The sequence below is a fragment of the Apiospora phragmitis genome (genome assembly GCF_038363925.1).
Source record: "Apiospora phragmitis strain CBS 135458 chromosome Unknown utg000003l:1.0-2676785.0:1.0-2680665.0, whole genome shotgun sequence".
Taxonomy (NCBI): domain Eukaryota; kingdom Fungi; phylum Ascomycota; class Sordariomycetes; order Amphisphaeriales; family Apiosporaceae; genus Apiospora; species Apiospora phragmitis.
This window is the reverse complement of record NW_027117401.1, coordinates 876,601-896,340: the sequence shown is the minus strand read 5'-3', so window position 1 is coordinate 896,340 and position 19,740 is coordinate 876,601. Positions and strand designations below refer to the sequence as shown.

The 19,740-nt window shown below is 54.0% G+C and overlaps 8 protein-coding genes across 8 annotated transcripts; 4 read left to right on the top strand and 4 right to left on the bottom strand.

Annotated features, from left to right (window-relative positions):
- Positions 1 to 96: 96 nt before the first annotated feature.
- PG994_002680 (uncharacterized protein) lies at positions 97 to 2,014 on the bottom strand (the record flags this gene model as incomplete). The annotated part of the gene is made up of 2 exons (XM_066854089.1): positions 97 to 1,611; positions 1,658 to 2,014. 2 exons carry the CDS (start codon positions 2,012 to 2,014, stop codon positions 97 to 99), a joined length of 1,872 nt encoding a protein of 623 aa, XP_066719944.1.
- A 632-nt stretch (positions 2,015 to 2,646) lies between these two features.
- On the bottom strand, positions 2,647 to 4,257 carry PG994_002679 (uncharacterized protein; the record flags this gene model as incomplete). Its single annotated transcript, XM_066854088.1, has 3 exons — positions 2,647 to 3,455; positions 3,514 to 3,938; positions 4,070 to 4,257. The coding sequence occupies 3 exons, from the start codon at positions 4,255 to 4,257 to the stop codon at positions 2,647 to 2,649; spliced, it is 1,422 nt and encodes a 473-aa protein (XP_066719943.1).
- A 1,859-nt stretch (positions 4,258 to 6,116) lies between these two features.
- On the top strand, positions 6,117 to 6,711 carry PG994_002678 (uncharacterized protein; the record flags this gene model as incomplete). The annotated part of the gene is made up of 2 exons (XM_066854087.1): positions 6,117 to 6,175; positions 6,306 to 6,711. 2 exons carry the CDS (start codon positions 6,117 to 6,119, stop codon positions 6,709 to 6,711), a joined length of 465 nt encoding a protein of 154 aa, XP_066719942.1.
- Positions 6,712 to 8,377: 1,666 nt separating this feature from the next.
- PG994_002677 (uncharacterized protein) lies at positions 8,378 to 9,550 on the top strand (the record flags this gene model as incomplete). The annotated part of the gene is made up of 4 exons (XM_066854086.1): positions 8,378 to 8,446; positions 8,637 to 8,727; positions 8,795 to 9,339; positions 9,415 to 9,550. The coding sequence occupies 4 exons, from the start codon at positions 8,378 to 8,380 to the stop codon at positions 9,532 to 9,534; spliced, it is 825 nt and encodes a 274-aa protein (XP_066719941.1). The 3' UTR covers positions 9,535 to 9,550.
- A 985-nt stretch (positions 9,551 to 10,535) lies between these two features.
- Positions 10,536 to 12,035, top strand: PG994_002676 (uncharacterized protein; the record flags this gene model as incomplete). The annotated part of the gene is made up of 4 exons (XM_066854085.1): positions 10,536 to 10,601; positions 10,769 to 11,201; positions 11,270 to 11,955; positions 11,985 to 12,035. 4 exons carry the CDS (start codon positions 10,536 to 10,538, stop codon positions 12,033 to 12,035), a joined length of 1,236 nt encoding a protein of 411 aa, XP_066719940.1.
- A 918-nt stretch (positions 12,036 to 12,953) lies between these two features.
- Positions 12,954 to 13,648, bottom strand: PG994_002675 (26 proteasome complex subunit DSS1; the record flags this gene model as incomplete). The annotated part of the gene is made up of 3 exons (XM_066854084.1): positions 12,954 to 12,993; positions 13,173 to 13,305; positions 13,513 to 13,648. 3 exons carry the CDS (start codon positions 13,646 to 13,648, stop codon positions 12,954 to 12,956), a joined length of 309 nt encoding a protein of 102 aa, XP_066719939.1.
- A 1,377-nt stretch (positions 13,649 to 15,025) lies between these two features.
- On the top strand, positions 15,026 to 17,308 carry PG994_002674 (Breast cancer protein; the record flags this gene model as incomplete). Its single annotated transcript, XM_066854083.1, has 2 exons — positions 15,026 to 16,914; positions 16,984 to 17,308. 2 exons carry the CDS (start codon positions 15,026 to 15,028, stop codon positions 17,306 to 17,308), a joined length of 2,214 nt encoding a protein of 737 aa, XP_066719938.1.
- A 190-nt stretch (positions 17,309 to 17,498) lies between these two features.
- On the bottom strand, positions 17,499 to 19,406 carry PG994_002673 (uncharacterized protein; the record flags this gene model as incomplete). The annotated part of the gene is made up of 7 exons (XM_066854082.1): positions 17,499 to 17,658; positions 17,767 to 17,834; positions 17,984 to 18,005; positions 18,084 to 18,186; positions 18,308 to 18,660; positions 18,969 to 19,094; positions 19,195 to 19,406. The coding sequence occupies 7 exons, from the start codon at positions 19,404 to 19,406 to the stop codon at positions 17,499 to 17,501; spliced, it is 1,044 nt and encodes a 347-aa protein (XP_066719937.1).
- Between the last annotated feature and the right edge of the window lie 334 nt (positions 19,407 to 19,740).

Genomic DNA, 19,740 nt, shown 5'->3' with positions numbered 1-19,740 from the left:
CCTAACAACGTTTAGTCAAAGTTAAAATAGACCTCAGCAGATGTTTGTCAGATGCTTTAATTTACCTTGGTAAAGCGAACTCAGCTCTGGCCCAGTTCAAGCGGCAAGCTTTCCCAATTGTCCCTCCAATCGTAGCTCCCCTCTTTCGCCGGCCACATCCTCCGCAGCACCTCCTCTAAGTGACTGTCGTCCTCCGGCGGCGGCTGATCGGGGTGCTCTTGCGCCCAAGTGCGAAGGAAGCAGCGTTTGCTCTCCCCTCGACCGCTCGTCCCGCGCCTCCCTCACCTTTCGGTTTAGTTCCACCACCCTGGGCGCCGCCGCCACTTGCCCAGTTCGGCCAGCCAAGGCACCTTCGTCGCGCACGCTGCGCTCCAGCATATAGCAGCGTTCCAGGTGCCCCACCGCGTCTATGAGGATGTCCCAGAGCCCGACCTGGCCAAAGTTGGCCCCGCCGCACGGGCGGAGGTAGAGCGAGCGCAGCGCCGGGCCATCCTTGCCCTCCGCCACGACGTCCCAGATGGCGCGTGCGAGCGCCTCATCCACGGCGCAGTTAAGTAGCTTCTCCCACACGTCGCCGTTGCGTACGGGGCGGTCAAGGGAAGTCCTGGTGTCTATCGAAACGCAGGTCTTTGAAGGGGTCCGCGAACGGCGCCCAGGCCCTTCGCCTAGCGCGACATGGTGGTTGGAGCAGTTGAGGTCGAGCGTAAGATGGGTGAGGCTCGGTATGCTGCCGAGCGCGCGGTAGATCTCGACTTCGGCGGGCCCGCCCTTCTGTCGCCTGATAGGCAAGCTCAACTTTTCAAGGAGCGGGCAGGCATCACGCAGTTGCAGGATATGGTCGAGACCACAATCTACCGGATGATGCCTGTTGCCAGGTCTCCAGCTCCAGGCCCCGAAAGGATGCAAAATTAACTTTCGCAGGGTTGGGCCATGCTGCAGCAGGATGCTGCCGATCGTTCCGGTGTCAATGTGGCCATATAGCCGCAGCGACTCGAGGGGGTGTAGATTGGCGAAGAACGGCGATGCTGGTGATTCAGAATCAGGATTGTCCTCGTCTACGTCGATGCTCTCGAGCTTGATGTCCAAACGCGTCAAGCTGGGAAAAGAGGCATTTAGAGTGGCCCATTCGAGCGCTTCTCCAGTTAGACCAGGCCCGAGGTTGAGATCGGTCAGTTTATCAAAAGCGGTAAGCTGTTGCCACTCTGCCAGGTCGGCTGCTCGGATCGGTTCGATGCCGCAGAGACTGAGAGATTGCAAGGAGGCCTGCCTTGCCGTACCCGCACTTTGACCCCATGATCCTGGGCTAAACCCTTTCCAGGGTCCTGCGGGGCGTCTCGGCCTCAAGAGCGCTGGATCGGTAATGGGACGGCAATGCGTCAGATTCACGCGCTTCAGATTCGGGGCCAGGCCCGCGACGAGGCGCATTACGGCCTGTAGGTTGTAATCCTGATTTGCCTTGGAGTCATGCTCCAGCCATTTGACACCGAGGCTGTGCAATAGCGGCGAGCAGGCGATGGCCATTTCGTGCGAGTCTGTCAGATCCCTCTCGCAGGCTGCGGAAACGGAAGTGGGGAAGGTGCAGTCGACACGCCGGATGGTGCTCCTGCAGGGCTTGGAGTAAACTAGGCGGGAATTGGTTTTGCTCGCTGTTAAATACAAAGTCCCTGAGGTGCGGGAGCGCCTTGAGGAGGTCAACGACAGGCTCCCAGGCTTTGTCTTCCTCGGGCAATACCTCGATAGGCCCATCCCACCCCGAAGTCTGTGTCCATAGGTTCATCGAGAACGTCCCTGGTGGTGCCATAGCATATATGACCCTGTAAGAAGGGTTCTCTCTGGCGGCTGGGAATTTTCTCGTCCCCTCGACTGTTGGTTCCAACCAGCCTCTCACTTCGAGCGACCGTACGTGTCTTCCCCCCTGTATGTATTTGACGACGTGGAGAAAGTTGTCCACGTCGCGCCGCAACTGCTGCCGCTTTGTGACCTGGAAGCGGATGGTTCTGAGTGTCCAAGCCATTGTCGCAACATAACACGTCCTGTTGACTTGTGCCAGTGCTGCCAGGCTTCGTGGGTGTTCATGATAGATGACACCAACCACTTGGCCAAGGATCTCGGTTGGTAGACTACTCAGAGCATCCGAAGTCGATATGACGGGACCGGATAGCGGGCGCATATGATCCTCTTTCTGCCTGGCGGAGCCGGGACGAGCCGTTTCCGGGGACAAGGAAAGCCAATCGAAACATGCATTCCAGCAGCAAACTTTCTTGCGCGCTGATGCAGCTTTCCTCCAGGTGGCAGAACAGATTTCAGATTTGAAGGAAGTAATCATATAAGCATACTCTGATACTCGGTTCTGAATTATTAAAAAGAAACATGTTGTGTGTTGGGATTGAACTAAGTAGTATCTTGGCATTGGCAACCGTTTAGGAGGAACTAGCATCGCCTGAAGCGGGGAACCGGCAGGGCGGATGATTCTCGATTACCCACTTGCCAGGAATAGAGAAGATGCTACATATGTCCTTTGGACCAAGACCGAATGAACGTGCAATCGGCAAAATTTATTACAGCCAGTGCCCAATGGATGGATGGCGGCGAGGCGCTGTCCCAGCCTTTATGATATCCAATAAATCAACGGCTTGATGCGATCCCTCAAGCGCCAATGGCATTCCCTTGTTGAAGCTCGCTGTCAATCTTGGCCCACAAGCCCTTCTGCAGAGCACCACCCAGCCAATACCTTCCCGCGGAGTCTTTCCCAATGATGCAAAAGCTGTCTCGCATCGGCCAAAACGTGCTCGATATCCGGTAGCTGACGAAGCTGGGCACGACGGGCTGCTGCTGCTGCTGCTGCTGCTGCTGCTGCCCCTGCCCCGGCTGGTCAACAGCCTTCTTCTTGTCGCCCACCGCGGCCGCCGCCGGCGCGAGGTCGACCTGGTAGAACTGCGCCTGCGTCCAGTTGGTGAAGACGACCATGTGCATGCCCGGGTCGCCGTACATGCGGAATGTGGCGGGCCGCGTCCAGTCGGGCATGACCTCGGCGACGAGCGCCTCGATCTGGGCGCGCGTACCCGTCTCGACGATGCTGCGGCGCATCTGGGCCGCGAGCCAGCTCAGTGGGCGCCCGAAGACGTCGCGCACCTGGGGCAGCATGAACAGGCCGAGCGACGCGTTCGAGAGGTAGGCGTGGCCCGCCGGCAGCAGGTTGCCCGACAGCACGCGCCGGATGTTGTACGCGTTGCCCACGTTGATGGTCTGGTCGGGCCGGTGCCGCAGGTGCAGCGTGGCGTAGCGCGTCCACCAGGCCACCAGCACGTCGCCTTCGCTGATCCAGGGCTTGGCTGCGTCTCCTCCCGCTCCTCCCGCTCCTTTGCCTCCGGCCTGCGCGGCGAGTTCGTCTAAGGCGGACTGCCGCAATTGCTGCACAAACCCCTCCCGGAATGCAGACGATTCGTCCTTCTTCACTGTGCCACAGCATCTGAAATGCGCGCTTAAACAACCACCAAAGCATAGAGAGAACACCCATGCGCAAATGGTGGCACTTGTGCTTCTCCGTCGGCTCTTTGCCCAGGCCCTTCAGCAGGTCCTGGTCGAAGCCGCACACGGGCGGGATCTCGTCCTGGCGCCCCTGGAGGACCAGCATCCACCCCCGGAAGAGCCCCTGGGCACCTAAGCTCATCCCGTCCAGGAGCGATGCAGGCAGCTGAACGCTGACGATGGTGGCGTTCCGAAACGAGACTACGTGCAGCTCCAGCTGGGGCAAGTCGCGCTTGATGAAGTCCTCCAGGTCCTTCGGGGCGTCGGCGCGGCGCGCCAAGGGGTCAAACGTGGCGGGATCCGCCACTACGCTAGGTTTGTCCGGGTGGTGGCTTGGGATCTTGCAGCCGAGATGGTGTTCTTCCACGTTCATGTCGTACGGGACGTGGGAAAACGTGATCGCCGGCGTCCTCTCTCGTCAAACTCTGCCGGCACATGGTACAACAGCCTCCCATTCTCCTGATACTGGGGTTAGACAAAGCCATCCTATTACTGACAAGACACGCTTAATGAAGTAGGTGGAAGCTTGCAAGGGAAATACGGTACATTTCGCTTCAGTCTCGATCCAAGCTTACACCAGCCCTCACGGCTCACCAGCTCGATCAGACTGTCCCGCAGGACCAGTGGGTCGAGGACTTTGTCGTATTTCAACATGAGACTGAGGACCATATTGGGGTACACCGGCATGGTATCAAAGTCATGCAGAGGGATGACTCTTTCGGACTCCATTTTCGCGAGAGGTTAGGAGAAGTCTGCTCGTAGAATTCCCTGATATAATGCTCTTGAAACGACGTTCGGGGTGATTTCTTTAGATTTCGACCTTGAGGTCCCTCATAAGATCAAGAAGCTTGACCGGAAACTGGGAGAGGAATTGAATGTTGGTAGTTTTTCTCTTTCGGAATCGGTGGTCTCTCGTGCATTATTTCCATCGTCTGCTGTATTGTATTAACTCTTTCGTTTCGCATGAGTTGAGCCGGTCATCGGGCCCCTTCTTGCTTTCCACTAGTTATCCGGGAAACGAGATCCCGTCAAAATCGGAACTCTTATTCATCCCATCTTCAGCAACAACAAACCTAATTGCTCGCGATGCAGACACCACTTGATACGTTTCTAATACGAGTAATACTATGGTATGGTGTCTCAGATATTGAGACTGCCTATCCAAATGCATTGAATAATGGCACAAACCAGACGTGATGACCACCCGCTGAACGATCTATGCCATACAACCAACAAACCTGGTGGCCACAAGCTGCACACTCTTTTGATGCGCTTAGTGTACCCTGCTGCTTCCAGTGTAACTCTGATCATGGTTCACGCACCTCCAAAAGGGCCAGCCTTCAATATATCGACCACATGCCATAAGCGCGGCAGACAGGCCAAGTACATATATCCTACGTCGTACCCTTGCTCGGAAATGCTAACCTTGTCGCCAGCATGTCCTTGACAAGTAATAAAGAAACTCGACAGCGACACTCACGATGCTACCTTCCCGTACTCTTCATATATTGCCCCATCTGCCATGTAAGTTTGGGATGTCCAACGTGCCAGCTCTTGGCAAAGCTTAACGTTTTGAATTTTCCTGAGAAGATTTCCCCAACCCAATTTTCGGCTCTGGAAAATGCAACAGGCACCTTAATACATGCCTCCCTGGTTGCGGCATTCGTGCACAAGCAACGTGGCAATGTAAGCCGTACCAATATTATCTATTCGCCATTATTAGCTTATATACTTCCTCTCCGTAGTGGTTAGGCGCCCCGGCAATCGTGCTGTGGCCATTGTCGAGGGTACTATTTGCACATAATACCACACCTAGGCATGCGTACTATGACTTGCTTGAGGACGATCCATCACATTGGAGTTGCCTCATCATCGAAATCAACCGTGCCGATTCTGACTTGACTATGAGTCTCCATCGCCTCCCATACGCCCGAAAATTGCCACCCTCCTGAACCACCGACACAGACACAACTCCATATTGGAAAATTGCCTTGGCCTATTCAGATAGACGTGCAAAGGAACAGGCAATGGCTGAAGCTTCCTTAACCTAATGTTAGGACTTTCGATACGCCTGGGTGGCCTACAGAAGGGGTGGACATGAAGCTGTTATCTAGACTTCATGCCTCCTACATGGAGCACATATTGGCCGATTTGTGTCGCATTTTCACTGGACACGACACGGCACTGATCCCAATTGCACAGTAAACCGAATATGGGACCAGCTCAGTGTATAGGCGAGTGCTAGGTTTGCAGCATCGTGGGTGAGAGTGCGTCGTGGTCGCGAAAGCATATAAATCGGGTCGCGTCAGGAAAGTGACGTTGAAATAACGTATTATTGCTCACTTCGATTCGAAACCGAAATGCGTACCACATTGCTGTAAGTATTGTAGATATCAGAAACAAGATGCGAGCAAGCAAGTTGCTCAAAATGGATCGTGACCTGTATCCTGGTGCCTCCGAAATCCAAGACAGACCTTGATATACCTACTCCTTATAAATATTAGTTGTTCGCAACTACTGTCCTTTTCCATAGATAGTGCTTCTTTACAACCCAACATCTGAAACACTGATTGATCGAGTTTGACAAAATGCATCTGCCAGGCTATCGCATCACCATCGCAGCCGCAGCATGGCTGCTGCTCCCCAAGTGAGTAAAAGGACTCCGCCCGTCGTAGCCCGCCCCTAGCGTCACTCCCCGCGCCAAGGGCTTATCGCGACGCACCTACCCCAGCCCAAAAGGGCAAACATCGCTAACCTCGTCGTCTCTTCCACTCCAGCATAGTCGTGGCTGCACCATACGAGGAGCCGCCCTATTACGCTGCGCCCGAGTCCACTCAATATTTCCCCCAGCCCGGCTGCACGGGCCTGGCCGTCGAGACGGTGACCACCATGATGCCCGTCTTCAACGGCGGCTGCCGGAAGCGGGCGGAGGACAGGCGCTTCGTCTGCGCCCCGCCCACCAGCACCTGCCGCCAGGACGAGCTGCCGCGGCAGCCGTACCCCATGATCACGATGACCCGCGATTGCACGCCCACCGTGGTGGTGCGCAAGACGTACGGGTGTCCCACATGCCTGCCGTCTGAGGCGACGGCGACGGCGGCGGTGGCCCCCTGTACCATCGATTTCGTCGATGCTGGGGATGATTTCTTTCATTTTCTCCTCATTCTGCCTGTGCCTATGTAAGGAAAAAGGCAATCTGGAGCGGATATGAGGCTGGGAAATAGTCGCGCACATCTTTGGTTAACTTCTCTACCAACCGGTTGGTGGTGTTCATTTTCATCATCATCTGCTATTGACAGCGGCGCATTTGGGGGCATACCCAGGCTGATTTAACGGCGGGCGGGTGCTTTTGAGTTCCCATAGCAGTCTCATTCTTGCATCATAATCTAGCTGCTTTTCGGTTCCCCGATATTCAATTGCTGTTCATTGTGAAAATCGAAAGAGCGATATAGCACTGTGCAAGCTGTAGTGTTGCGTTACATGGTCGCTGGTCTCATGCGAGGTGCACAGAAAAATGGTAAAATGAACATTGAACGTCGTAGGACCAGATTATATTCATCGGGTTCACTTCCACGTTCTGTCAGCACGAAACGTAGGTGACATACTGGACAAAAGTCAAATCCATCCATCCCATTTGATAACAATTCATCTAAATGAACGTGTAGATTGCCTTTGGGTTTGATTAGGTTTCTTCTTCATGACCAGCATGCCATTATCGACTGCCTTGCATTTGATAGAGTCTCATTGGTAGGTTATGTTGCTGCTGTACGTGGGACGTGCCAATTGCCAATAGATTTGTTGGATGCAGATGCTGTGCAGTTTCTAATTTCAGACGCTGCACAGATGAGCATGGAGGACTCGTGTCAGAAGGGGGTTTAATGTCTTGAACTTTGGTTGAGTTTGTCCACTAGGGTCCTTGTGGTAGTGATCTCCAGCCACATCTGGAGTCAAATCTAACAGGCTCTTTTAAACAATCCACACTCGATTTCAGAGGAATAAGAAACAGATAGATGTTGTATTCTCTAGACAGGCCGGTAAATAGATATATGATCATGAACGAGGAGGAAGTTAGTAGCATGTCGTTGTTCCCGTCAAAGCGTGTTGCACCAACGTTGCAGGCTGCCCGGGCGCTAATGGCACCCGAGAGGCGCTTATTACATAACCGGCATATGTGGCCTGGCATGCGACAGGCATCCACAGGCCCCCGGGTTGCAGGCCTTACAGGCTGCAAGGCATTCACTAATTCCAATCCCATTGTCAAACTAGCTCCGACCACCCTCCCATTTGCCTGGGCTTGCTGCACTGCCTGCTTTCATCAGCCAATCCCTTAAGCTGAGTGTCGGATAGATTCCCATTCGAAGTGAGAACTTACCCTCCCTCCAACTTCTCGTCATTTCCCTCAACTAGCTGCCACAGATTGATTTGTCGCTATTTATTCCCTCCTTTCCGCGAATTCATCGATCGAATCGGCCTGCTCCCCATAGAAATTGACGTTACGAGAGAGGACAGATAGAAGAAACCCGGTATCACCTGAATCGGACCTTTAGCCCCGCTTACGACTTGCGACAGCGCTGGCCTGGGCCTTTGATCGCCTTCCCACCCGGAAATTGACCAAATTGTCAAAACTGTCGTCATAGACGGGCAGCTCAGGGCCAAGAGACAGTTCTGAATCCATCTCTTGCGAAAATCAACGGAGCACCTTCGTCACCAGCAAGCGAAAAACAAGCGACTTGCCAACGCTTAGCTTTTTTCGCACTCTCCAAAGCTCCAGTGCTGAGGGCCGGTGTCCCATAGTCGTAAAAACGGAAAAAGATAAAAAACAAAGGCCAACCTGTTGCATCCATCCAAAATGACCTGGGAACTCACACGTCGCCGTGTTGCAAGGGCGGTTAATAGCAGATTTATTTTCGGTCGAGTCGTGAGTTCCTGCCCTCCCGTTCTCTAGTCAATGCACATGTCTTGCCCAACTTGTCCATCGCCGAATATTGCAATCGAATGAGACTATCTTCAATCACTGGCATCATTGACTTAACCCTACCCTGCTAGCAACATCTTTCCTACATCTGCAAACCTCAAGGCTGACCATCTCCGTCTTCACCACCTCTTAGCCTCTCCTCCATACCGTTATATTCTTTATCGAGATGACGATCACAGCGAGGTTGATGTCAAGGTTTAATGCCTACTATGACGAGCGACCAAGTATGTTGTCCTCCAACCGGTCCCATCAATCAGGTCTCTATTCGGTTTGCTGACTGTACGGTCGCAGTTCTCACCATGATGGTGACGAATGCTGTTCTCGGAGGCATCGCCGATACCGTCGCCCAAACCATCACGTCCGTCCGCGAGCGTGCTCTCCATAAGAAGGGGGGCTTGACCAAGAATGATAACGTCGCCATCGAAATCCACGATCTCGACCGCAAGAACCCCTTCTACGAGCGCGACCTGATCCCCGACTCGAAGCTGCTTCCGCCGCCGTTTGATTTTGAGCGCCTCACCCGCTTCATGGCTTACGGTTTCGCCATGGCGCCGCTACAGTTCAAATGGTTCGGGTTCCTGTCGCGGACGTTCCCAATCACCAAGACGAGTGCGTTCGGCCCGGCCATGAAGCGCGTGGCCTTCGATCAGCTCATCTTCGCGCCTTTCGGTATCGCGTGCTTCTTTACCGTCATGACGGCTGCCGAGGGCGGTGGTAAGAGGGCCATTGCGCACAAGTTGAGGGACATGTACATCCCGACTTTGAAGGCCAACTTCCTCGTCTGGCCGGCCGTGCAGGTCATCAACTTCAGGCTCATGCCCGTGCAGTTCCAGCTGGTAAGTGGCAGAGCTCTATATCAATCACCATGAACCTCTTGTCGAAGTGGATACTAACCCGGATGGTGCTGCTAGCCTTTCGTTTCCACTATTGGTATTGCGTGGACAGCCTATCTGTCGCTGTCCAATGCGGCTGAGGACGTGCAAGAAACCACGCAGAACTCTCCACGGGCTTCGAACATTCGACTTTCCTAGGGATTATGGGGACTTGAAGAGTCTGGATGGCCCGGTTGCCAAATCGGTCTTGGGCGTTTTTTGCCCGCCCCGATCTTTGGAGAACATGTTATTCATCATGCGCATTGAGCCGCTGGCCGAGCGGTAAAGGGCACTTTCTCGGCCCTACTACGGTTCGCGGCGTTACGGGGGTCGAGTCTATGGAATCGATTGTGCAAGGGCATAAACGGCGTTACTCTTTTAGTTTGCTCTATTCCATATGTATTTATGACGAAAATGAAGCATTAACCTATAATCATGATGTTTCGCATCTGAACAACGTAGACTTTGCATTTTGCAGACGCCACAGGACCCTGCGTACGGACAACCGGAACGCCAAGCACCGCGACGCAAAACGACAAGGCAGTCAGCATGCATCTTATCAGAAACGGCCAACGCTACCTAATGTGTCGCATCCAATGACAGCGGACATGCGTGAATTCTATGAAATGTATTGAGCCTTTTGACAGGATTGGGAATTGGGAATGAATCTAGAATCGGCCAAGACAAACCGGCGGAGTCCGACTGGGTGAGTCAAAAACCAACCAGAACAGGAACCAGCAAGCTATCTGCAAAATCAAGCCATCACGAAGGTTCTAATGTTGTTGGGCAGGACCAGCTTGACCAATGTGGCTGGATGGCCAGCAAAATGGTCCGATATACTGTAAACATCTGGCAAGTTGAAACTTGCAAGCTAAGAAGGACCGAGTGAGATGTCACGTCACCAAGGCACTGCAAGCTCCAGCGTGAACATATCACCCCACCATGCCAGTGGCTTCAGCAGCTTTTTGGCGCGACAATCCGAGGGGAGCTGCCCCTCACCTCCGACAAGGCCGCTGCAGGCCAATCCCGTTGCTGCGTGCTTTTCCCTCGTGCTGTTATTATTTCAAGAGACACTGTCCCTCTCCTTCTCACCCTCTCTCCCCTTCCCATCCCAGAATCAAGACAACACACATCGTCGATTTTCTGTACATACCTCCATCATGTCTCTGTCAAGCAAGCTCTCCATCACTGATGTCGACCTGAAGGGCAAGCGGGTGCTCATCCGTGTAAGCAAACGATACCCCTCCTCCACCCCGCCATCCCAAGTTTGTTGAGCAAAGTATCAATCACCATGAATTCGCTCGACGCGCACTCCATCTAATGCCGCAGCGTGCTCTCTACCATGCCAAATACCAACCAATACTACTTGTATGCGCATTGTGAACTAACGAAGCTTCCTTCTCCAGGTCGACTTCAACGTCCCCCTCATGCCGACAAGAAGGTCACCAACAACCAGCGTATTGCTGGTGCCATCCCCACCATCAAATATGCCATCGACAATGGCGCCAAGGCCGTTGTCCTGATGTCCCACCTTGGCCGTCCCAACGGCGAGGTCAACCAGAAGTACAGCCTGAAGCCCGTCGTGCCCGAGCTCGAGAAGCTGCTGGGCAAGAGCGTCCAGATGGCGCCCGACTGCGTCGGCCCCGAGGTCGAGGCCATGGTCAACAAGGCCGACAACGCCCAGGTCGTTCTCCTCGAGAACCTGCGATTCCACCTCGAGGAGGAGGGTTCCGCCAAGGACAAGGAGGGCAACAAGACCAAGGCCGACAAGGCCAAGGTTGAGGAGTTCCGCCAGGGCCTGACCAAGCTCGGTGATGTCTTCATCAGTGAGTTCCCCCTCCAGTTTCCCCCTTTTGCCTGTGCCAAAACACCTATAACTAACCGGTAAACCCAGACGATGCTTTCGGCACTGCTCACCGTGCTCACTCTTCCATGGTCGGTGTCAACCTGCCCCAGAAGGCCGCCGGTTTCCTCATGAAGAAGGAGCTGGACTACTTCGCCAAGGCCCTCGAGGACCCCAAGCGCCCCTTCCTGGCCATCCTCGGTGGTGCCAAGGTTTCTGACAAGATCCAGCTGATCGACAACCTGCTGGACAAGGTCAACAAACTCGTCATCTGCGGCGGCATGGCCTTCACCTTCAAGAAGACCCTCTACAACGTCCCCATCGGCACCTCGCTGTTCGATGAGGCCGGTTCCAAGACCGTCGGCCAGCTCATGGAGAAGGCCAAGAAGAACAACGTCGAGGTCGTCCTGCCCGTCGACTACGTCACCGCCGACAAATTCGACAAGGACGCCACGACGGGCACCGCCACCGACAAGGACGGCATCCCCGAGGGCTGGATGGGCCTGGACTGCGGCCCCGAGTCGATCAAGCTCTACAAGGCCGCCATCGACAGCGCCCAGACCATCCTCTGGAACGGCCCCGCCGGTGTCTTCGAGTTCGAGAAGTTCGCCAACGGCACCAAGGCCACCCTCGACGCCTTCACCAACGCCGTCAGCCAAGGCAAGATCGGCATCATCGGCGGTGGTGACACGGCCACCGTCGCTGCCAAGTACGGCGCCGAGGAGAAGTGCTCCCACGTCTCCACCGGTGGTGGTGCCTCCTCGAGCTGCTCGAGGGCAAGGAGCTGCCCGGTGTTACCGCGCTCAGCAGCAAATAGGATGCGAAGCCTCGCAGTTTGTTGATGAAGCTGTAATACGTTGTTGACGATTAAAAAAAAAAAGTTATGACACCTGACGATCAATTAGACGAGTTGATGCTCTCTCAAAGGGATAAATAAGAACAATCCAACAGCAGGTAGGGAGGGAAGCAAGTCGCTCGCTCCCGGCAGGCATGAGGTCGAGGTCCAGTAACTATAGTGCTAACGAAACATGAATATAATAAAAATATACCCCCATGCACATAATAATTCTTTTTCCACTTTCACTGACAAGATTGTGACCTTTCGCTTTTCGCATACCTGCTAATGCAGTTCTGATCTGAGCTGAGAACGTGGTAGTATCGACAAGATATTACCCTTTCTAGGGGGGCTGTAACTAGGGCACTCCCACCCTCAATGATCATCTATATCACACCAACGTCCATGGAATAGATTAGACGGAATATTCGGTTTGGGAAACACCATGCTTATGGCACATGATGTCTATTCGGGTCCAGGCACTGTCAATGATAATACCGTATTGGGATGACTACCTAGCGTATAGTCCCTCATGTGTTGTGCAGCATACTGAAACTGGCATGCAGCTGTTCATTTCATTCGTCTAAGAAGCTCTCTTGCGAGGCCATCAAATCTAAACTTCTGTTCCCCCCTCTCCTACAGAAGGTCGACCCCCTTTCCCATCGCGTCTGATGCCGGATTGCGAGTTCGGCCATCTTGCGGGGTCTCCGTGTATGGAAGAGCTGACTGGCAATAATTTAATTTACGACCTCCCCATCATTGTCCTTCAGAAGTCGCCATTGCAGCGCAACACTGGCACAAAGCTCAAAGCACCCCGGTGCACGTCACTGGTTTCCGCCTCAATGGGAGAGTTGTCAAGTTCGTTGTGCGGGGTCGAAGTCTTCCAAACTAAGGCTGATCCTATCTTCGCTTCGCGGCGTCGACCTTCTTCAACTCTTCCCTGTAGATGGGTGCGTACGACTCTGGTTAGCATGGTTGTTTCTTCTGCTGCTGCTGCAAATAGGGATACTTGAGAGATAGAAAAACACGTCCTAAAATAGGTAAAGAAGTGGGTAGTATGGTATATAGATGAGGAAGTTGTGTCTTGCGCGTGGAAGTGGAAGAGGTTTTGCTACTCACCGTAGCTGTGCCGAGAAGTCATCGCTTGTGTCGTCGTCGTCCCAGCTCTCCTCCCAGAGGTGGTCGGCCGCCGTGCCGCCGCTCGTGTTGTTGCCTTGCTGGTTGGCGGCTTCGGTCTCCTCGGCTGGCCAGTCTGGAGAAGAGGAGGTTAGTTACGTTACTAGTAGTTTGGTTGGCTTTATTCGGGGGGAAATGCAAGATACATCTCAACCATCCCCAGCCAGTCGCACGGGAATGGTAGTGATAATGGTGCAGCTTGCTCTTGGGATGCAGGGGCAACAAGAAAGCCACGAGACTCTTGTGTGCGTTTGTGCGGGTGTGAAAAACCATGATAACATACCCTCTACGGGGAAGTCCTCGAATTCGTCATCTTCCTCGAGGGCGCCGGCCGTCTTGGTGTTTTGTGATTGCTCGGGCTTGGAGCCGGCGGGCGAGCTGGACTTCTCGTCGGGCTTGGGTGTGCTTGTTGACGCCATTATGGGTGGATATGGATGTGGTTTAGGCTATTGATTCTTCCCTCTGGTAGAAGAGAAAGGAAGGATGCTTGATGTGTTGTCGTTGCTGTTTGTGGTTTGGGAGCACCGCGGTTCGTTGTGTCGGATTGCTAGCTATCGGATCGAAAGTGTGGTGCAGTTGGCTGACAAGACTGGGCTGGTCTGGGTTGGGGTGAGGCTATCGGAATGGAATGGCTGATTGGATTGAATGAATGATTACCTGAGCGGTAGGGAAGGAGCTTCCAGCAGAGCTTGGGCCCTCAAGCCGCATCATGGTTTTAGGTACCTAAGGTAGCCCGCAGGCTTAGCCCACCAGCCCACCTAAAGGCTCGGCGTACGGCGAAGTTAGTGACCGATCGTCTTGGTTTTTGAACCAATCAAACTGAAAAAGCACCATTCACCTCCCTATTTCGGCTACGCTCTGCGCTGTGCTGTGCTGCCAGATTGATGATGATTCTGGCGCAGGATCCATTTCCAACGGGCATTTGATGCGCAAGTCAGGCAGCCTACTTGACTATCTTGCGCCCCGATTCAGCCTGCTTCGTTAGTGAGCATCAGCTGTCCCAGTGAAGCCTGTACCGATCAAAGTCAATATGATGTGCCATTCTGTTTGCTCCCGGTGTTTGGTCTGATTGTTTCCTGCCAGAGAGAGCACGAGACCAGATCATCCTTTCCATCCCCCACGGCCCGTTGCTTCTTTCGCCGACCTGCACAGCCCAAGTACCATATGACGGGCTTCAGCTACTTATCATGCTGCCGACCGCTGTTTGATTTCTTCCAATTGGCCGCGCTGACTTGATCGCGGAATCCGAAGCTGACTCGATGACATTGCTTGTCCTCTAAGCCCATTTCCAGCCTGGCGGGGTCTTCTCTCGCCCAAAGAGTCAAGACGTCATCCCCACGGAGGTGATACATGGATCTACAGGTACACCCTACTTGCCCATCTCATGCTCTAATTGCGGATACACTCGAGACGGGTCCTTTCACAAACACGCATTTTGGCGTATCATCCCCCCTCGCGCCAATAACGCATACCTCGCTCACATACGCATGGCTATGCGCCAAGTGCTCCTCGCCATAACCGTGTCTGCCGCGTCTCATTGAACCGGAGCGTCACTTTTTTATTCCATCCTGCCTGGCGCTCGGATTTACCGGACATTTGCAAGTCCTACATAGGAAGAAAGCAAAAAGACCCCTAAAGACGCCCCACACCAAAGACGCACCGGATAGCCCTCTCCTTTAAATGCTACGCGCAGTTAGCTCCGCCCGACCAGATCTCCCGCAGCGGTCAATACCCCCCTCTGATCCTTTCCCTCTTTCACTCATTCCACACCGGGTTGAACCAGGCGCGCTTTCACGATGAGTTTACGCAGCTGGTTCCGGGGCGCCACGCCTCGATCCACCGCCAATCCCAGCCCCTCGGAGTCGCTGATCGATCTCCAGGCGGCCGAGATCGCGCAGATCCAGGATGCTATGACCAGCGCGGCCAAGATCATGAATGACGACATCGATGGGGCTGAAGTCGACCTGAAGAAGGGCAGCTCGCCCTATCATGACTTGGGTTTGGGTATCACGACCTTTATGCGGAGTATTCTCGGCTTTGAGAAGGAGATGATGGCCGAGGCTAGCAAACGCCTAGCGAACTGCGAAACTAATGCCTGGAATGAGATGAAGAAGGCCCAGAAGGATGCTGCCACGAATGGACAAGCAGCGAAGATCCATCCTCCTGGCAGTCAGTACGCCCTGGTGCATGCCGAGGCACAGCTGATGAGCGCCGTCGTCGGAGTACTGCATGAGAGCCTGACAGAAGGCCTCAAGGGCTTCTACAAGCTGCGCAAGGCTTTCCTGACTCTGGACTCGATCATGGAGGCAGAGACTGCGTACCTCAAAGCGAAGGGGCTGCACGTTGAGTCCACCGGGAGCAAACCTTCATTGCCAAGCGCAGCCGCCAAGGGGACAACACCTCCAAATGCTGCATCGAGCGGTGACCAAACCGAAGACTCTGATCTTGATTTTGTTGATGCCGCTGAAGAGGGGTTGCCCGAGTCACAAAAGCCCGCACAATACCAGGGTCACCTTGAGGTTGAAGGGGAAACTGAGAAACAACTGAAAGGCCTGTCAATCAACGATGCAGAGAAGCCCGCCGATGAGCAGTTCAGCAAAGGCCCAGACTCCGAGATCTTTACCGACCCCATTGACGCCTTCGTGCACAGTGGAGCCAACATGTGCTTCGGCGTCCTTCTGCTAATCATATCCATGGTCCCGCCGGCCTTCTCTCGGCTTCTTCTCATCATAGGTTTTAGGGGCGACCGCGAACGGGGCGTGACCATGATGTGGCAGAGTACACGGTTCGACAACATCAACGGAGCGGTGGCAGCGCTTGTGCTTCTGGCATACTATAACGGTCTGTTGGCTTTTGCCGATATTCTGCCATCCGAGGAGGAGACTGAGCGAGGAGCTATCGTCGGGTACCCGAAGAAGCGATGCGCCGAGCTACTGGCCAAGATGCGATCACGCTACCCGGATTCAAGGCTCTGGCGTCTTGAAGAAGCCCGTGGGCTTTCTAACAGCAGGGACCTGCACGGCGCTATCGCGATTCTGCTTAAGAATACCGACTCCAAGATGCGTCAAGTCGAAGCTCTCAACGCATTCGAGCTGTCTCTGAACACCATGTTCGTTGGAGATTATCCGCAGACTCGGGACAATTTCTTACGTTGCATCGAACTCAATGACTGGAGTCACTCACTGTACTACTACTTTGCTGGCTGTGCTGAGTTGGAAACCTACCGGAGTGCTTTCCACGCGAAGGTCAAGGATGAGACCCAAATCGCTCTTCACAAGAGGAAGGCCGAGGAACTCCTGGTGAAGGGCCGCAGCACCGCTGGTATGAAGCGCTTCATGGCCCGGCCTATGCCCTTCGAGGTCTACGTCTCTCGCAAGGTCAGTAAGTGGGAGGAGCGCCAGAAGCTGCTGGGAATCGACTTCGTCGATGCGGCAGGTTTGAGTCCAGGCCAGGAGATGGTCTTCCTTTGGAACGGGACCAAGAAGATGGCGCAGGCCGAGCTCGACCTTTCCGAGCAGATGTTGAGCTGGGACCGGCTTACCGCACCCGAGGAGGCCAAAGCTAAGATCATGGCCGAGTGCGATGAACAAGTCATCAAGGACGTCTGTCTGGCCGCTATCCGGAGATGTGGGGGCCAGCTGGATGAAGCAGAGAGTCTTTTGACTGGTGCTCTTGAGATTGATAGGTACTTTCCCCCATGCTGCGGTTGATTTCTTTTTCTTGTAGGAGTTTTATTACTGACACAGTGACACAGGGCACTCTTCAAGGGGCCGCTCAAGGATGATTGGGCGCAGCCGGCGGCCGCTTACGAAATGGCAGCAGTCACTTGGTGGAGGATCCAGCGGAAGAAATCGGGAGAACCCGTGCCGGCCAGTGATACCCAGAGTATCAGCAGTAAGAAGGAGCCATTATCAGACACGGACTGGGTCAGGAATCAGACTGCTTTGTGTGAGGAATGGCTCGAAAAGGTCACGAACTGGGGATCATTCACTCTCGATGCGCGTATCGGCATGCGCGTACAAACAGGGAAAGATACCCTAAAGTGGTACAAACGGGAGCAGGGCTGGGAGAGCGCATAAAAGATTTTGTATGGATATTGCGACACACCCGATCCTCCGAGCGGGACTTTTCTGGTTTATGGATTAGAGGCGCTGGGTGTCTTGGGCACTTTGTACGGGCTATATAAAGTCAAGCTTGCTTGGGTTATATAAGAATCTGTCTGCTGCACAAGCGGCGGCAACTTGCTGTGTGAAATCATTTTGCCACTTCTTACTTTTGGTTATTCGTTATACCCCTGGCCAAAGTGAAGAAACGAAGCTCAACAGGGCCGTATTTGGTTTCACTCAGAAGTAGCAAAGCGGGCCCGAGGTCGTGCTCATCATCTCCCTCGTCTAGAAGGACGGTGCGGTTTTCGGGGTCGATGGCTTGCCTGGACATTATCACCACGTTGTTAGCGGCAGCATGCTGATGATACTTGCACGCTTGCGCATGTGATACCGGACCGGTTGGGGGCCTGGGAAAGGCGGGGACGGCTTACCACAATGTCCACATTCGATCCATGTTCCCGTGGTGAACCCAGAATGCCGGTTCAGCTGGAGACACCCACTGACCGGTCGTGCATCCCATATCAGTTTCCATTGTTAATTTGTGGGAGGAAAAGCATGGAAGGAGATCGGGATAGCCGCCTGGTTGCCGTTTTGTGGCAACGGGTAGGGGGGCTTGGAAAGGGAGGAGGAAAGCACGTAATAACTCACCAGGTCACCGCCGGGATCGCCACTATCGAAGTACCATGGGGTTAGCTGGATCGGGGATATAAAAACGACCTACTTGTATACCAACACATGGGAGACTTACTTGATCGTGTAGTGCCCGCCGCCGTGAGGACCAATCTCCCCATTGTTGAATCCTCCCTCTGATAGGAGACGGTATTCTGTATTGTTCGGCTTCCTAAGGAGGTCTGTATTTCTCTCCCACGTGTGAGGGGGTGTGTTAGTCATGTTTATAACAAAAGTAGTTGTCTTATACTCTCACTTCCCTTACCCCCCTCCTTCGCCTCCGCAAAGTGAAATACTACTCACCCCAAACCGTAGTATAGTTAGCATACCGCTCATTAACAGCCGGCCCCACATCCCGCCTCAGCCGCCGCGGATTGTACCCGAGCCCATCGGCGCGCGGATTCGGAGGCGATCCCCCGGCTAGCTCCGCGATGGGGCCCAGGCTGATGGTGAGGTTGGCGAAGGGCCCCGTCGTGACGAAGCCGCCGCCCAGGCCGCGCGGCAGCGTGAAGGGGTCGCGCGTCACTCCCTCGGGCAGCGTCACGACCGAGGCGGGCAGGGCCGGGTCCCACGCGCCGTTGCCGCCGAGGCTGTGGGGGTCGTCGTTGAAGAGGGGGGAGGCTTGGGGGCGGGGCGTACTTGGGCCAGTCCCAGTACTGGATGTGGTGTGCAATATGTCAGTTATAGTAAATTATGGAGCAGTTGGTCCGAACCATTACCGGCTGGTAGCCCTTGTAGCCACACTCGTCTCGCAGGGCCGTCTCGTACGTGTAGATGAGCCAGCGGTGCCACGCCATGAAGTTGCGGGTGTAATGCGAATCAAGAGTGTGGTTGACGTGGGTCACGATGAAGTCGTCGTACTGGAGAGAGTCGTTGTTAGTCAGTTAGTCACCGTTGCTCTTGTTCGGTTCGTGACTCGGAAACCTAGCAGTGTGAAGGGAGATAATATGAATGAAAGAAAAACATTGGGCTGTTGGTTATACGGGACTTCGCGCCAGGTGCATAATCTGACGGGATGTTGGCAGGTAGGCTCATCAGGCACTGAACCGCTTTGATGTAGTCGAGTCTCTCATCTTTCAAAAGATCACCGCTGAAGTTGCACGTTCAGTCACTGTCAGTCCTTGTTCCTGCTGATTGATGCCTTGATTCCCGGTATACATAGAAGAAGTAGATGGTGACGTTTTACGTACTACTCTTGTCGATAGACAATCGTCTCAGCAGTACAGCCGGAGCTCTTGTCATGCGTGCCAAGATCCGCGAAGGCTTTTCTCTCGATGGCAGCGACAAGCTGCTTGACCTCGTGTTCGGCACTGGACGCATCATCGTCCCGAGACTGCAATGTCGTCGTTCCAATAGCCCCGTTAGCCAATACTGCAAAGCCAGCAACTTGTGAGAAATTCATATTGGATCGTTCGATGGCTGTTGAGATCTGAAGGCTTTAGCTTGCTCGCGATGGGGAATAAAGCCGCTGCAGATAGTAGGAATGGCTCCGGCCATTACCCCTATTTAATCAACTACATCTGGTGGGCTTTTGCATCTCAGGTCCGAGAACGCTCCTTCATCATAATGTCGTGAGACTACTACTTTTGTAGGCGAATCATCGAGAATTCGGTTAGTAAGATGTGAATCGTGTATTGCGGCATCTAGTAGTTTCCCTAGAGGCCCGACGGCCGGATCACCTCAGACTCGTCGGATACGGCTCTGACTGCAGGCAGCGGGTGAAGCGTATAAAATTT